At 41.7% G+C, this 18565-nt stretch overlaps 1 protein-coding gene across 1 annotated transcript in view; it reads left to right on the top strand.

Moving 5' to 3' along the window:
• The first annotated feature begins 1964 nt into the window (after positions 1 to 1964).
• MLIP (muscular LMNA interacting protein) overlaps positions 1965 to 18565 on the top strand; it is a 422570-nt gene continuing 405969 nt past the window's right edge. The window contains exon 1 of the mRNA XM_073589143.1: positions 1965 to 2068. Within this exon, the coding sequence (XP_073445244.1) occupies positions 2009 to 2068 (60 nt within the window). The 5' untranslated portion in view covers positions 1965 to 2008. The remainder of the gene's footprint in view (positions 2069 to 18565) is intronic.

Below are 18565 nucleotides of genomic sequence, written 5' to 3'. Positions count from 1 at the left end.
ATGCTTATTTATAGGTCAAAATTACAACTTGTCCTGCAAAAAGCAAGCCCTCATATGTCTATGTGGACAGAAAAATAAAATGTTATGGCTCTTGGAGCAAAAAGAACAAAACAAAAAAACACAAAAATGAAAAGATATAAATTGCTTGTGTGGGGAATTGGTTAAAAGGGGTGTCTGATCTTAAGCTACAAGTCTGCGGTCACTCTTTGTGACTGCAAACTTGCGAATCCTCACATTGCATGCATTGTGTACATTAAGGATTCTCTGCTGCCAGCCCCAGTAGCGGTGGGCGCGTCATCACAAGTATGTGATTTGCATACATGCGGTCATGTACTGACTGGATGGGTGCAGCCTTGCTTAATGCAAGTGTATTGAGCACGGATGGACACAGTCAAGTTGGAAAGTGGCCGGGAGAATGCAAATCACTTACTTACAGTCATGCGCCTGCCACTCTCAGCCCCAGCACTGGAGAATCTTCACCTAGAGAGCCTGAAGACTTGTAGCTCAAGACCGGACAACCCCTTTAAAGATCACTGAACTAAACTATAGTATGTGAACAGCTTTCTGTAATAGTTCAACCCAGCAGCATGTTTTTGTAAATCTCTAGTGGTATTTTAAGGCTGTGTGCCCACGATGCAATTTTTAAGCATTTTTGCGGCAATTTTCGGCCCGAAAACATTTAAAAATCGTGTATAGAACGCCCCCCATGCATTCCTATGGCATTCCGCACATGCTGTGCTAATGCTGCGCTTTTTTCCGCGGCGGAATCGCATCACGGAAAAAATCGCAGCATGGTCATTCTTTTGTGCGGAATCGCAAAGAATTGCCGCGATTCCGCACCCATAGGAATTCATAAGAATCGCTTACTTCCTGCATGTAACTATGCCCACCATGCGTGAAGTTAAGCGTCTCATGTGCGGTTGGTACCCACGGTGTGGAGGAGAGGAGACTGTCCTCCAGGCCCTGGGTACCATACCCCTGTAAAAAAAAGAATAAAAAATAAAAATCGGGGTACATTTACCTTCCGATGTCCCGCGCTGCCATCCCGGGCCTCAGCGTTCCCAGTAATGCCTTGCGGCAAGGTCCTGTGATGACGTAGACTCGCGTGACTCTAGCGGTCTCGCGAGATCGCTATAGCAATGCGAGACCAAAGTCATCACAGGTCTCGCAAGGCATTACTGGGAACGGTGCAGCGCGGGACGTCAGAAGGTAAATATACACCGATTTTTTATTTTTTTAGCATTTTTAACATTCTATCTTTTACTATTGAAGCCGCATAGGCAGCCTCAATAGTAAAAAGCTGCTCACACTTGTCAAACACTATGTTTGACGAGTGTAACCAACCTGTCAATCACTTTCCAAGCGATGCTTCAAATCGCTTGGAAAGTGCTTGAATATCGCACGTGAAAATCGTGGCAAAATCGCAAACATAAAACCGGAATAAAACGCTACGTGGGCACATAGCCTAAGAGTTACTTTCTTGATTGCGAAAATGTGATATGGTAAAAAAGGGTGAACCCGCATGAGATGATTGACACCCTTCAACCGCAACATGTTATAAAATGTTATAAGCAGACCAGCTTGAAAACACGTTTCTCGTCTGGAATGGAAGTCAGATGATGGGTTACATTTACTTCTTTATTTTTAGGAGGTCTATAAATGTAATCATATGAAGCAACTAACATATTGCAAAACGATTATTACCACATACGCATTTAACGATCTGTTTGAACATTGGCCACAGAAGAAAATCACAGTAATCTAGTTGTTTATGAGAAAGTATAGCACTGAAATGAAGTTAGGCTTTATGTGAATTACTATCTGAAGCCAGCTGCCTCCTTTCTCCCGGGACTCAGGACTATTTGTGTGCTTCATGGACCTATAATTGGAAAGCAGTGTTAACAAGAAGTTATCTGGAGGACAGACTAGGAGCGCGCTGGCTCCAGGAGAACAGTGATAACAAGCGAGTAACAAGATGGGTTTACTCCACTAAGGACTTACAGTTTAAATGGATTTTGAGGAGAAAAATAAGTCTCTGTCGGACAAGACTTTAAAAGAGACAAGTAGGGTAAGACCGATTGCATATAACTTTAGAAAAATGTGGATCTCTTTGCTAAGCCAGACAACTGTTGTATGTGCGTTATGCGGCTCATACTCACTTGCGAGAGACTTGCACGATTCTCCGAGTGCCAGGTTTTCATGCGAGAGACTTGCACAAGAATCGTGCGAGTCTCTCGCAAGTGAGTATGACCCCTTATATGATGTTCTGGAATGCTAGCTGTATAGAAATAATATGGAAACTGGACTGTGACTAGGTAGAAAGTTCTGTAAAAAAAAGTATATATGTATATAAAAATAAGTTTATGCACTTTTAATCTTGGATAAAATGTTTTCATTGATCAGGAGTGATATCACAAGCGCAGGCAAGTTGACAGATCTTTATAACAGATTCTAATACATTTTATATATTTTTACAATATATCTATCTGTATATATGGAAAAAGTAGCTACCGCAGGCCGGTTGACACATCATCACTATACCAGATTCTATTAGATTTTATATTTTTATTTAATATGCCAATGTTCTATGTCGATAACTATCACAGCCGCAGGCCAGTTGACAGACATGTTTACCAGGTTTTAATGCATACTATCTAATATATAAAGCTCAGTGTGTATGTGTGTATGTCCAGGATTGGCATCCGCACCGTCGCAGCTACCGCCACAAAATTTTGCACAGTCACACGTCTGGACCCCGAGAGCGTCATAGGCTATGTTGTGAGGCAAAATTTTAACCCCACGCATTCCATTTCACCAAACAATTTTGCCCCTATTTTCATAATGGGGAAAAGTGAAAGGAAAAGTGTTGGAGGCAAATTGACAGCTGCCAGATGTGAACAAGGGGGACTTAAAGAATGAGAGCGATGGCGCCAAAGAGTATATACCGTACAGTTGCTAAGGTGGGGCCCTGACATGGGATACTCACCACACACAGGGATATGAACACACACACAAAATGCGCCACACACTACCACGTGCTTCACCACATATACCACCCTCAGCACACATTTCACCACACATACACCAACCTCGCCACATAAAAGTCGAAACACAAAAGTCGCCACTCAAAACTCGCCACGCTGTCCCAGAGCTGTTTAAAAGATGAAAAATGAGCTGTGATTGGTTGCTATCAGCAACAGTTTTCTTTGTAGACAGTTGTGGTAACTGAGGCCTATTATTCTTATAATTTCTATGGTGTTATCGTCCTTCTATAAAGCTGGAAATAACACAATTTATTACCGTGCCAACACAGACCACCCTCTGACACAGACTGCAGGGGGAGCCCAGTATCACACAGGATAGGATTAGATACACAGCTCAGCAGTCAGTTTCACACAGGATAGGATTAGACACACAGCTCAGCAGTCAGTATCACACAGGAGAGGATTAGATACACGGCTCAGCAGACAGTATCACACAGGAGAGGATTAGATACACAGCTCAGCAGTCAGTATCACACAGGAGAGGATTAGATACACAGCTCAGCAGTCAGTATCACACAGGATAGGATTAGATACATGGCTCAGCAGTCAGTATCACACAGAATAGGATTAGATACACAGCTCAGCAGTCAGTATCACACAGGATAGGATTAGATACACAGCTCAGCAGAGAGTATCACACAGAATAGGATTAGATACACAGCTCAGCAGACAGTATCACACAGGATAGGATTAGATACACGGCTCAGCAGATAGTATCACACAGAATAGGATTAGATACACGGCTCAGCAGTCAGTATCACACAGGATAGGGTTAGATACACAGCTCAGCAGACAGTATCACACAGAATAGGATTAAATACACAGCTCAGCAGATAGTATCACACAGAATAGGATTAGATACACGGCTCAGCAGTCAGTATCACACAGGATAGGGTTAGATACACAGCTCAGCAGACAGTATCACACAGAATAGGATTAGATACACAGCTCAGCAGTCAGTATCACACAGGATAGGATTAGATGCACGGTTTTTATGTGCAATATAATAATTATAATTTGTTATAACTAACCACAGTTGGTTACTATGCCCAGGCAACGCCGGGCTCTTCAGATAGTATATTTATATAGTAAATCTCTTGTTTAAGAAGAAAGTGTAACAAAATCGCTGGTAATTTTTTTTTAGAATTTTAAATATTTAGCATCTTGGTTTAATACTTTAAAGCTCAGCATTTCTTGTCTTTTCCAATGCATGCCCCACCTAGCTCATGTTTCGCCTTAGGTTCCCTTCTTAGCTTCAGATGTCATATTTATAGCTTGTTGTGAGAGCTCTCCTCTGACGGGAACCACTCCACATCAAACACTGCGGCTTCTTGTTTGTTTTCTTTACAGATTATAAGACCAGTGACTAAGTGGCTTCTTTCCCATTTCACCAGTATATGAATTTCATAAATGTATCATGAATTCTTTCGTAACATTACACTGCCATTATTATATGGCTATTAGCTCATCCCATCACAACACAGTTATGGTGGTCAATCCTGTCTTGCTGCTCTTTCATTTCTTAAAGCTCACTCATACCACCTTATCTTCCGTCTAAGTGTGATTTGACAAAATTTAGGATCACACTCGTACCAATGTTATTCTATGGGTCTTGTGCAGGTTCGTTTTCTTTTTTTCCCTCAGACCAGGACTGTCTGAGAAAAAAGTCGAAGCATGTGCAAGTTTAACCTGATATTTGGATTGCCCTCGGCCATGCAAGTCATTGAGTGCATGGAAAACATCAGACTACGCTCAGATGGCTTCTGATTGCAGTCTAATTTCTGGACATTGTCACAATGGAGAAGATGGATACATTTTGTTCTGCATTTTCCCCTCACAGTGTACTCTGATTCTGACATCTGAGAGACTCGGATCACACTATGCTGACACTCTGATCACACTTTGATCAGAGTTTAATGAGTGTGTTATTTGCATAATAGGCTCAATTCTTTTGGATGACAGTATCTACGCCAGTCTGATCACAGCCATAGAGCACTGTTCCTCAACCTGTGGCTCTCCAGCATTTGCAAAATGGCATTTTGCAAAGAATTCTTAGTTTGATGCAATTAATGGCTCTACAATTTTAACCTGTATCTGTGTTGACATAAATGCCAACTAAGGAAAGTTGAAACAATCAGCATGAATGCCCATTATCCTGAAATGAGAATTAATTCCCATGCTATTAGTATTTGTAATAGAAACAATGATGCTCAAGGATCTTCCGTTATGATAATTCATTGCTCTATTTCACAGTCTTCTAATGGTGAGCTTTCAACTTTTTTACCGCACTCATTCATAACGTTAAAGGGGTTTTCAAGTTTTGGAAATCCCATGTTACCTGACTGAAATTTGTTTTAAAACCTCAAACTGTGCTTTATTTACCCTATTGGGTCCAGTGCTGAGTTTCGGCAGCTCCAGGTGTTTCTCATTGCCTACAGTGTTGACATCACGTCATCAGCGCTGTGGCCGATAACTGAGTTTAGAGCATCTGCCCTAGTTGATGGCATGAGCTGTTCAGAGCTGCTTAGGTCATTGGCTGCAGTGCTTTTGACATAATATCAGCGCTGCAGACAATGACAGACAATGGGAGCATTGGCAGACTCAGTGTTTGATCTTGGGAGATTGTGAAGAACATCATTTGTTTTTTTAAAAGAAAATGGCAGTCGGGAGAAATTCAGAAATGTACACCTTGTCTATCTGTACCTGCTTTAGCCTTTAAAATAAATTTAAAGGCTAAATAAATTTGTTGAGATATTGTATAACTACTTATTTGATGAATGCTGTGATTAGATTTACCTAAATGGACTAAATGCATAATAGGCCTGCACCTAAGAGTGGCGTTTTGGAAATGACACCTGCTAATGACATCATTTCGCATATGAATACACAGCTATGACAATGTATTTGCTACCTTTCTTATTTATTCTATTTTGTATATTTGTCACACTTAAATGTTGCAGATCATCAAACTACTATTAATGTAGCTTAACCAATAAAACACAAAATACTGTGTTAAAATTATTTCATTTATTGAAGGGAACCCAAGCAGTAAAGTTCAGGGTCTGTGCAAAACACTTAGTGTCCGTGCACGATCCCCGAAGTCCATGCTACTGTTCGAGTTTGGCAGCCCGAACAAAGCTCAAGTATTGGCATGGCTGTAATTAACCAGTGCACTCTGTGTAAAAAAAGTTCCCTCTATTTTTGATAACCAGCACAGGCAAAATCGACTCCTGCGTGCTGCAGCCCCCAGCTGTGAGCTTTATCTTAGCTGGTTGTCAAAAATGGAGCGGTCCCCAGGTCGTTTTATAAAATTATTTAGATGTGCCAATTCTTCCCACTTGCCCGGTGCAGTGATAAATGGGGTAATAGTTGTTGGATTGATATCACATGTTTTTTGGCAGCTGACATCAAGCCCACGGGTTAGTAATGGAGAGGCATCTATCATACATCCCATTACTAACCCCATAGTCAAATGTAATAGAGACAAAGAGAAAAGTCCTTTATTTCAAAATAAAAACTCTCGAACCCTCTTTTACCCATTTATTCAACAAAATTAAAAATTAAAAAGCAAAGATATACTCACCTTTCCGCCAATAATCCATTAATGGCCATGTCTCATGACGATCCGATTGGTTTGATGAGCAGTCATTTCAGTGATGCAACTGCTCTATTTGCCAGCCAGCTCACACTGAGAAGAGCTTGAGAAGCTCTGCCTGTGACCGGTAGTAACCTTAATGACATCACCACAGTCACAGGCAGAGCTTCTAACACTCTGCTGAGTATGAGCCGGCTGGCGTGGAGAAAGGTTGCATCACTGACGTGACAGCTTTCAAGACCATGCGGATAGTTGTGGGACATGGTCATTAATTGATTACCAGCAGATTGGTGAGAATAGCATTGCTTTTTTATATTAATTCTTGATAAATAAATGGGTAAAATTGGGTCTGGGAATTTTTATTTAAAATAAAGGATTCTGCGTGCTTGTTTCAATTAAATTACTTTACTCTGTCTGTGTGTTTATTACATTTGACTATGGACTTAGTAATGAGGGTGTGTTATAGATACCTCTCCATTACTAACCCATAAGGTTGATGTCAGTGGCCATAAAACAGCCAACATAAACCCCATAATTATCACCCCATTTGCCAACACACCAGGGCAAGTGAGAAGAGCGAGGCTAAGCGCCAGAATTGGTGCGTCTTATGGATGCTAATGTTTTTGTTTGCAAAGGGGTCAATATCCATTACCCTTTCCTAAGCTATAATATCAGCTTGTTTGCTTTTCCTGGATAATAAATATAAATGAGACTCCACATCATTTTTGGGTGGTCTCCCACTATAATAACCAGTAAAGGTTAAAAAAACAGCTCTGAGGTGATATTAATAGCCTGGGAACCTGTATGGTTATTGGCCTCTTCCCATAATAATAACATCAGACCCCGACTTCAGCTTTACCTCAGCTGGTTATGAAAATTATGGAGGACCTAACGCCTTTTTTATTTTTTTATTTATCAACAAGTACAATAAAATACACACCCTCCAGGTGCTCTAGCAGAAGGAAACACAAGTAACCATAAAATGTCCCTCAAAGTTTCCCATAAGGTTTCTGGGTCTCACAGCAGCCTGAAGCCCAGGTGGCTGCGAACTCTGTCCTATTTAAATTTGAACATGGTCTTAACTTGTTTTCATTAAAAGTTAAATTTTAAGAATCCTTGTTCTATGGATTTTTGGTTGTCCTGCTTTATTTGTATTTGGTTTTGGCTGCGAACTCTGGTAACCTTACCTGGTCTTATTACAATGTATAAATATATGAGGGGACAGTACAAAGACCTTTCTAATGATCTTTTTACTCTTAGACCTGTGATGGGGACAAGGGGGCATCCTCTACGTCTGGAGGAAAGAAGGTTTAAGCATACTCACAGACACGGATTCTTTACTGTAAGAGCAGTGAGACTATGGAACTCTCTGCCATATGATGTTGTAATGAGTGATTCCCTACTAAAATTTAAGAAGGGACTGGATGCCTTTCTTGAAAAGTATAATATTACAGGGTATATACACTAGTTTCTTTGATATTGCATTGATCCAGGGAGCTAGTCTGATTGCCGCATGTGGAGTCGGGAAGCAATATTTTTCCCCAATGTGAAGCTTACTGTTTGCCGTATGGTTTTTTTTGCCTTCCTCTGGATCAACATGTTAGGGCAGGTTAGGATAGGATATGGGTTGAACTAGATGTTAAAGTCTTCCTTCAAACTTAATAACTATGTTACTATGTAACTGAAATAAAGTACGCTATCTACATACAGCTATGATTGCACTGTCTTCAAAGGTCTGCATTTCACAGTCCATGTTGGAGTATAATTTCTGGACTGAAAGCGGTTGTCCTGATCCTAAACTAACAGCCTAATATAAAATTTAGGTCATGAGACCTATGGTTATGAAGTTTAGGTCAGGAGGCCTATAGTAGTTTGAAACTTACTTCCAGGCCTGTTGATTCTAAACATCACATGAATGGTAATGCCAAAATAGACTAGAAGATCTTCCATGATGCCATGTCTTATAGAGATTCAAATACAGATATCAAACAAAGTAAATTGAATGTTACCAGTCAAAAAAGGGCTAAATAGCTATTGCTAAGACCAGGACTAGAGATGAGTGAATATATTTGAGTAGAATTGAATTCTCTTTGAATTTTACAAAATTCATATCTCCAGAATATGGATTCTTTCCAATTCCTTCCAAGTGAATTCAGCATTATGACTGTCAGCTGGACCCATCATTTTGTAGAGGGCCAGGCAAATGGTTTAAAAATGCTCACCTCTCTGTTCACCTGTTCCACTGCCAACACAGTCCTCCCTCTGGTCCTCCATAATCTCTTTTCACCTTTTCTTGTAACTTGCATCCTCTTTAGTCTACGTTATATTAAGCCTCAGATCTCACTGCATGCTGTGCAGCACACATAGTGAAGTGACAGTGTTAGGATTGATGGAGGAGGCTAAAGCTGCACATTTTCTAGCTGAGCACAACGATGGTTAAAACATATCTTTACACATATTGCAGCCATGCACTATATTCTTGTACTTTTGCTATCAGTAGTGAAGCTTTGTCACATAAATGGACATTGTAATTAGTATAAATGTAAGTGAAACATGCGAGACACATAAGTGCCCTGTACAAATCCAGAAAAGGTTCTAGAATTTCAATAACAAGAATATTTAAACGACAGACTTTTAGTCATTATAAATTCATAAAAAATAAAGTGAATTTCATAGTATTCTGAATTTTAATATCAAAAGACGGTATTTTGCGAATTAAAAGATGCACTAGGTTATAAAACACACCCCAAATTTTGAGAAGAAAAATAGGAATTTTTTTCAATAAAATGGTGGTGTATCTCATGATTCATATTATGGTAGCATACCTGGGGGGCGGTGGCAGTGTAGCGGGGTCCCATGTGGCAGGGTCGCTGCTTCAGAAATTTGGCAGCAGGAGATGCTGCACACCCCGAGCTGGTAGGAGGTGATGTTCAGAGGAGGTAGGAGTGGGGCGATGCTGTGGTCCACAAGGCTCACCCTGCTTCTACTGCTGCCAGCAGCTTCCTACAGCAGCAACCCTGGGACCCTGCTCTACCTCAGTCGGTAAGCTACATTTGGATTCTAAAACGCACCCCCATTTCCTCTCCAAATTAAGGGGAAAAAGTGAGTCTAAGGCTGGTTTCACACTTGCGTTTTTTTGCGCTGTTTTTTAGCGCAAAAAAAGCATGCATTTTTTCCCTATCTTTTACATGGGTGCGCATTGGTGCGCATACACATGCGTTTGTAAGCGTTTGTATGTGCATGCATTTTTTTGTAGTGTGCGCTCGGGCGCACAAAATGCATCCTGTTGCATTTTTTGTGCGTCCGACTTGCCCCCAAAAAATGCATGCGCACGCAATGGGTTTTTTTTTACAGCCAAACACCCATTATAGTCTATGGGTGCGCATACGTGCGCACGTTAATGTGCACGTATGCGCAAAAAAAGCATGTGTTATTTTTAAAAAATGCACTCAAACCCGCAAAAAAACGCACACAAATGCATGATGCGTTATTTTATGTGCGCTTGCACTGCGCACGGTGCGCAGTGCAAAAAAACGCAAGTGTGAAAGTAGCCTTATAATCCTAAAAATACATTAATTTATTCTTTACTTCTGGCAAACACCTGTCAGTTGGTAAAGCTCCTATAATTCCATCATCTTCTCTAGTTATACAAAAGAGGAAAAATGTAAAAATAATGTTTGACAATGACAGCTACTTTTGACATTTGTCTGGTCACAAGGGCGGACACAGACTGTAGTGGGCCCCTGTGCAAGAAATTTTTCGGGGCCCCCCGTCCTTCATAGGGCAACAAAGTTATGCAAACATATAGATAGGTAACATATACAGGCAACCCCGTTTCCCTTTGTTTCATAATGCTCTCCCTCATATGCGGTCTACTTTTGGCATAGTGCTTCTCGCCCTATGTGGCCCCCCAGTGTATCCATCCTGCCCCCTGATCAAATGACTATGACTTCACCACAGGTCCTCCAACGCTTTGGCACTGCTCTCCTCTCTTCCTGCACTCCACATGGCTAATTTGAAAATTGAATAATTAGCCATGCGGGGCAGGAGGCCCCCTCTCCCCCGGGGCTCCGTTCAATGAACAGGCTGCATGGGTGGTAGGTCCGCCCCTGTCTGGTCATAAAGATAACAAGATGTCTCTAGTTAATGCAGCACCTTACATCTCTGGCTAAAAAAGGTCCTATGCAAAGAAAACCCTATTTGGGAGAGAAGAGCAGACAAATCGCCGCATCCTAAGTGCATAGACACAATATTGTAGTCTTTAACCCCTTTCTGACATCAGACGTACTATCCCGTCCATGGGACCTGAGCCCCTATGCCCATGGACGGGATAGTACGTCTAGTGTGATCAGCTGCGCTCATGGGGGGAGCGCAGCTGATCGCGGCCGGGTGTCAGCTGATTATCACAGCTGACACACGGCACAATGTGTCAGGGGCGGTCACGAACCGCCCCCGACACGTTAACCCCTTGCACACCGTGATCAAACACGATCACGGTGTACCGGGGGTTAAAGGGAAGCATCGGCAGGGAGGGGGCTCCCTCCGTGCTTCCCTGAGCCCCCCACAGCAGTGCAATGTGCAGCGCTGCTGCGGGGGGGCTCCATCCCTGCAGGTCCCTGAATTCAAGATGGCGACGGGGACCTTCGGGGGCCTGCAGGGAGCAGGCATGAGGAAGTCTGCGTCTATGCCTATGACAGATCGCTGATCTGTCACAATGATCTGTGATGTGACAGATCAGCGATCTGTCACAGGACAGTGATGCCCCCCCCTGGCCCCCCTGGGACAACCTAATAGAGTGAAAAAAAGGGTAAAAATAATTTAGAAAAAATTTCTAAATAAATAAAAAAAAAAAAATATTCCCTAATAAATTCATTTTTTGGAAATAAAAAAACCCAAAACAATTAAAGTACACATATTTGGTATCGCCACGTCCATAACGACCCGCCCTATAAAACTGTCCCATTAGTTAACCCCTTTAGCGAACCCCTTAAAAAATAAAAATAAAAAAGAAGCAAAAAATAATGATTTATTATCATACTGCCGAGCAAAAAGTGCAATAACGCGTGATCAAAAAGACACATATAAATATCCATGGTACCGCTGAAAATGTCATCTTGTCTCGCAAAAAACGAGCTGCCTTACAGCATTATCAGTGAAAAAATTAAAAAGTTATAGCTCGCAGAATAAAGCGATGCAAAAATAATTATTTTTTATATAAAATTATTTTCATTGCACAAAAGCGCCAAAACATAAAAAAAGACATAAATGAGGTATCGCTCTAACCATACTGACCCGAAGAATAAAACCACTTTATCAATTTTACTGCATGCAGAACGGTGTAAACGCACCCTCCAAAAGAAATTCTTGAAATTCTGGTTTTTGTTCATTCTGCGTCCCAAAAATCGGAATAAAAAGCGATCAAAAAATGTCACATGCCCAAACATGATACCAATAAAAGCGTCAACTCGTCCCACAAAAAATAAGATGTCACATGACTCTGTGGGTCAAAATACGGAAAAATTATAGGTCTCAAAATGTGGTGATGCACAAACTATTTTTACAATTAAAAGCGTCTTTTAACATGCGACAGCTGCCAAAAATAAAAACCTACTATAAATAGTAAATCAAACCCCCCCATTATCCCCCCTTAGTTAGGGAAAAATAATACAATTAAAATTTTTTTTATTTATTTCCATTTTCCCATTAGGGTTAGGGCTAGGGTTAGGGCTATGGCTGAGATTAGGGTTAGGGGTGTATTGAGGTTAGGGTTGGAGTTAGAATTGGGGGGTTTCCACTGTTTGGGCACATCAGGTGCTCTCCAAACGCAACATGGCGTCTGATCTCAATTCCAGCCAATTCTGCGTTGAAAAAGTCAAATGGTGCTTCTTCCCTTCCAACCTCTGCCATGCGCCCAAACAGTGGTTTACCCCCACATATGGGGTATCAGCCTACTCAGGACAAATTGCAAAACAACTTTTGGGGTCCAATTTCTCCTGTTACCGTTAGGAAAATAAAAAATTGGGGGCAAAAATATCATTTTTGGTGAAAAAAGTATGATTTTTTTTATTTTGACGCCCGGACGTTATAAACTTCTGTGAAGCACTTAGGGGTTCAAAGTGCTCATAACACATCTAGATAAGTTCCATGGGGGGTCTAGTTTCCAAAATGGGGTCACTTGTGGGGAGTTTCAACAGTTTAGGCACATCAGAGGCTCTCCAAACGCGACATGACACCCGCAAGCCATTCCATCAATGTCTGCATTCCAAAACGTCACTACTTCCCTTCCGAGCCCTGACGTGTGCCCATACAGTAGTTTTCTCCAACATATGGGGTATCAGGGTACTCAGGACAAATTGGACAACAACTTTTGGGGTCCAGTTTCTCCTGTTACCCTTGGAAAAATAAAAAATTGGGAACTAAAAGATCATGTTTGTAGAAAAAATATGATTTTTTTTATTTTCACGCCCGGGCGTTATAAGCTTCTATGAAGCACTGGGGGGTTCAAAGTGCTCACCACACATCTAGATAAGTTCCTTACGAGATCTAGTTTCCAAAATGGGGTCAATTGTGGGGGGTTTCCACTGTTTAGGTACATCAGGAGCTCTCCAAAGGTAACATGGCACCAGCAGACCATTCCATCAAAGTCTGCATTCCAAAACGTCACTACTTCCCTTCCGAGCCCCGACGTGTGCCCATACAGTAGTTTTCTCCCACATATGGGGTGTCAGGGTACTCAGGACAAATTGGACAACAACTTTTGGGGTCCAATTTCTCCTGTTACCCTTGGGAAAATACAAAAATTGGGGACTAAAAGATCATGTTTGTGGAAAAAATGATTTTTTTATTTTCATGCCTGGGCGTTATATGCTTCTATGAAGCACTGGGGGTTCAAAGTGCTCACCACACATCTAGATAAGTTCCTTAGGGGGTCTAGTTTCCAAAATGGGGTCATTTGTGGGGGTTTCCACTGTTTAGGCACATCAGGGGCTTTCCAAACGCGGCATGGCGTCCAATCCCAATTCCAGCCAAAAAAGTCAAATGGCGCTGCTTCCCTTCCGAGCTCTGCCATGCGTCCAAATAGTGGTTTACCCCCACATGTGGGGTATCAGCGTACTCAGGACAAATTTCACTATAACTTTTGGGGTCCTGTTACCCTTGGAAAAATAATTGAGGGAGAAAAGATCATTTTTGTGGAAAAAATATGATTTTTTAATTGTACGGCTCTACGTTATAAACTTCTGTGAAGCCCTTGGGAGTTCAAAGTTCTCACCACTAGTGTTGAGCATTCCGATACCGCAAGTATCGGGTATCGGCCGATACTTGCTGTATCGGAATTCCGATACCGACTTCCGATATTTTTTCAATATCGGAAGTCGGCATCGGAATCGGAAGTTCAAAGTTGATTGACAGCCTGACGTCATCATGATGCGCGGTGTGTGCGCATCATGATGCGCCGTCATTTCGGGCCTTCCGGGGGTCTCTGCCGGCCTGCCGGGGGGCTGTGCCGGCCTGCCGGGGGGCTGTGTGGACTGCCCGGGGTCTGTACCGGCCTGCCGGGGGGCTGTGCCGGCCTGCCGGTGGTCTGTGCACCCTGTGGGGGTCTGTACCGGCCTGCCGGGGGGCTGTGCCGGCCTGCCGGTGGTCTGTGCACCCTGTGGGGGGCTGTGCCGGCCTGCCGGGGGGCTGTGCTGATGTCCGGGGGTCTGTGCAAGCATCGTCCGATGGGACTACAAGTCCCATCTGGCGATGCCTGCTACCATGACAGTGATTGACACATTAGCCAATGATGGGACAGTAGTAGTCCCATCATCCGGCTAATGTGTTAAATGTTAAAAAAAAAAAAAAATACTACATACATACTACATACATACTACATGCATGCTACATACATACTACATGCTACATACATACTACATGCATGCTACATGCATGCTACATACACACTACATACTACATACATACTACATACTACATACATACTACATACATACTACATACATACTACATACATACTACATGCTACATACATACTACATGCATGCTACATACACACTACATGCTAAATACATACTACATATATACTACATACATACTACATACATGCTACATACATACTGCATGCTACATACATACTACATATATACTACATACATACTACATACATGCTACATACATACTGCATGCTACATACATACAACATACATACTACATACATACTACATACATACTACATGCATGCTACATACATACCACATACATACTACATACATACTACATGCATGCTACATACATAACACATATATACTACATGCATGCTACATACATACTACATGCTACATACATACTACATACATACTACATACATACTACATACATACTACATGCTACATACATACCACATACATACTACATGCTACATACATACTACATATATACTACATGCATGCTACATACATACTGCATGCTACATACATACTACATGCTACATACATACTACATATATGCTACATACATACTACATATATACTACATGCATGCTACATACATACTACATGCTACATACATACCACATATATACTACATACATACTACATGCTACATACATACTACATATATACTACATGCATGCTACATACATACTGCATGCTACATGCATGCTACATACATACTACATACATACTACATGCTACATACATACCACATATATACTACATACATACTACATACAATACATTCATACAATACATACATAGACATACAGTACATATAACATAGAGTAACATACTTACCAATACTTGTCACATTGTTCCCCGAAGCCATTGTCTTTTACGGAATAAATATTAACATAACAAACCACAAAAATACTCACCCACGATCCGAAGCAGTCCACCAGTGTGTCCCACGACGATCTTGGGTAGAGAACTGCAGCATCAGCTGTTGCTGCCGTTCTCTACGGGCTGCAGGAATCCAATGACGGAAGGTAGGTATCCTTCCGCACTGTATTCCTCCGCCACTTAAAAAAAAAAAGTCCCTAGTCTCACTTTATGCCATTGCTGTGTGGGAAATTCCCACGCAGCAATGGCATAAAGTGAGACTAGGGACTTTTTTTTTTTTTAAGTGGCGGAGGAATACAGTGCGGAAGGATACCTACCTTCCGTCATTGGATTCCTGCAGCCCGTAGAGAACGGCAGCAACAGCTGATGCTGCAGTTCTCTACCCAAGATCGTCGTGGGACACACTCGTGGACTGCTTCGGATCGTGGGTGAGTATTTTTGTGGTTTGTTATGTTAATATTTATTCCGTAAAAGACAATGGCTTCGGGGAACAATGTGACAAGTATTGGTAAGTATGTTACTCTATGTTATATGTACTGTATGTCTATGTATGTATTGTATGAATGTATTGTATGTAGTATGTATGTGGTATGTATGTAGCATGTAGTATGTATGTAGCATGCATGTAGTATATATGTAGTATGTATGTAGCATGTAGTATGTATGTAGTATATATATGGTATGTATGTAGCATGTAGTATGTATGTAGCATGCATGTAGTATATATGTAGTATGTATGTAGCATGTAGTATGTATGTAGTATGTATGTGGTATGTATGTAGCATGTAGCATGCATGTAGTATGTATGTAGTATATATGTGGTATGTATGTAGCATGTAGTATGTATGTAGCATGCAGTATGTATGTAGCATGCATGTAGTATATATGTAGTATGTATGTAGCATATATGTAGTATGTATGTAGCATGTAGTATGTATGTAGCATGCAGTATGTATGTAGCATGCATGTAGTATATATGTAGTATGTATGTAGCATATATGTAGTATGTATGTAGCATATAGTATATATGTAGTATGCATGTTGCATGCATGTAGTATATATGTAGTATGTATGTTGCATGTAGTATATATGTAGTATGTATGTTGCATGTAGTATATATGTAGTATGAATGTAGCATGTATGTAGTATGTAGTATGAATGTAGCATGTATGTAGTATGCATGTTGTATGTATGTAGCATGTAATTTTTTTTTTTTTTTTTTTTTTACATTCAACACATTAGCCGGATGATGGGACTACTACTGTCCCATCATTGGCTAATGTGTCAATCACTGTCATGGTAGCAGGCATCGCCTGATGGGACTTGTAGTCCCATCGGACGATGCCTGCACAGACCCCCGAAGCCTGCACAGCCCCCCGGCAGGCCGGCACAGCCCCCCGATAGGCCGGCACAGCCCCCCGGCAGGCCGGCACAGCCCCCCGGAGCCTGCACAGCCCCCCGGCAGGCCGGCACAGACCACCGGAGCCTGCACAGCCCCCCGGCAGGCCGGCACAGCCCCCCGGCAGGCCGGCACAGCCCACCGGAGCCTGCACAGCCCCCCGGCAGGCCGGCACAGACCACCGGAGCCTGCACAGACCCCCTGGCAGGCCGGCACAGCCCCCCGAAAGGCCCGTACAGACCCCAGAGAGGCTGTACAAGGGAAAAACAGGATTTTTCTTATTCCGATACCGGAAGTCCCATAGACTTGAATGGGACTTCCGGTATCGGAATCGGCGATACCGATACTTTTTTTTAAGATCGGCCGATCCATTCCGATCCGATACTTTGAAGTATCGGACGGTATCGCTCAACTCTACTCACCACACATCTAGATAAGTTCCTTGGGGAGTCTAGTTTCCAAAATGGTGTAATTTGTGGGGGGTTTCCACTGTTTTGGTACATCAGGGGCTCTCCAAACGTGACATGGCGTCCGATCTAAATTCCAGCCAATTTTGCATTGAAAAAGTCAAACGGCGTTCCTTCCCTTCTGAGCTCTGCCATGCGCCGAAACAGTGGTTCCCCCCCACATATCAGGTATCAGCGTACTCAGGACAAATTGCACAATAACTTTTGCAGTCTAATTTCTCCTGTTACCCTTGGTAAAATAAAAAAAATTGGACCTGAAATAATTTTTTTTTGTGAAAAAAAGTTAAATGTTCATTTTTTTGTTTTAGACATTCAAAAAATTCTTGTGAAGCACCTGAAGGGTTAATAAGCTTCTTGAATGTGGTTTTCAGCACCTTGAGGTATGCAGTTTTTAGAATAGTGTCACTTTTGGGGATTTTCTATCATATAGACCTCTCAAAGTGACTTCAAATGTGATGTGGTCCCTAAAAATAAAATGGTGTTGTAAAAATGAGAAACCACTGGTCAACTTTTAACCCTTATAACTTCCTAAAGTTGGAAAATTGCGAAATTTTCAAAATTTTCGCCACATTTCCGTTTTCTTCACAAATAAACACAAGTTATATTAATGAAATTTTTCCACTAACATGAAGTACAATATGTCACAAGAAAACATTGTCAGAATCACCGGGATCCATGGAAGCGTTTCAGAGTTATTACCTCATAAAGGGACAGTGGTCAGAATTGTAAAAATTGGCCCTGTCATGAACGTGCAAACCACCCTTGGGGATAAAGGGGTTAAAGGGTGCACAATTTTATGCACTCACCTGATAGAAGACTAATATGGCTTTAGATTGTGCATCCTCAAAAATACTTCCTTCTGGGATACTTTTCAATAGACAGGGCTTGCAGCTTGCCTCCGGTGGATCCAAGTGAAAGAGCCAGGTTCAGGCTCACACAGGATGAGTAAATCAAGAAAGGCACATCCAGCCTTTCTGGCAGTGCTTCCCAGGACTCACATCCAAAGATATCCTCGTTTTTAACTTATCAAATAAAAAAATATGAACTATCATTTTTGGATGTGAGTCCTGGGAAGCGCTGCCATTCATGGAGTGATGTGCCTTTCTTGATTTAAAAAGGTCCTATGTAATATTTATATGGCAGTTACTGATGCACACTATGGTACTTGCTGGAGACATTTATATATGTATACAAGTTATAAATCCCACCACTGGTCTCAGTCACAA

Source organism: Dendrobates tinctorius, unplaced genomic scaffold (assembly GCF_039654945.1).
Source record: "Dendrobates tinctorius isolate UK_male_01 unplaced genomic scaffold, ASM3965494v1 ptg000107l, whole genome shotgun sequence".
NCBI lineage: Eukaryota > Metazoa > Chordata > Amphibia > Anura > Dendrobatidae > Dendrobates > Dendrobates tinctorius.
The sequence above is the reverse complement of the archived record's forward strand: the minus strand, read 5'-3'. Positions and strand labels throughout refer to the sequence as shown.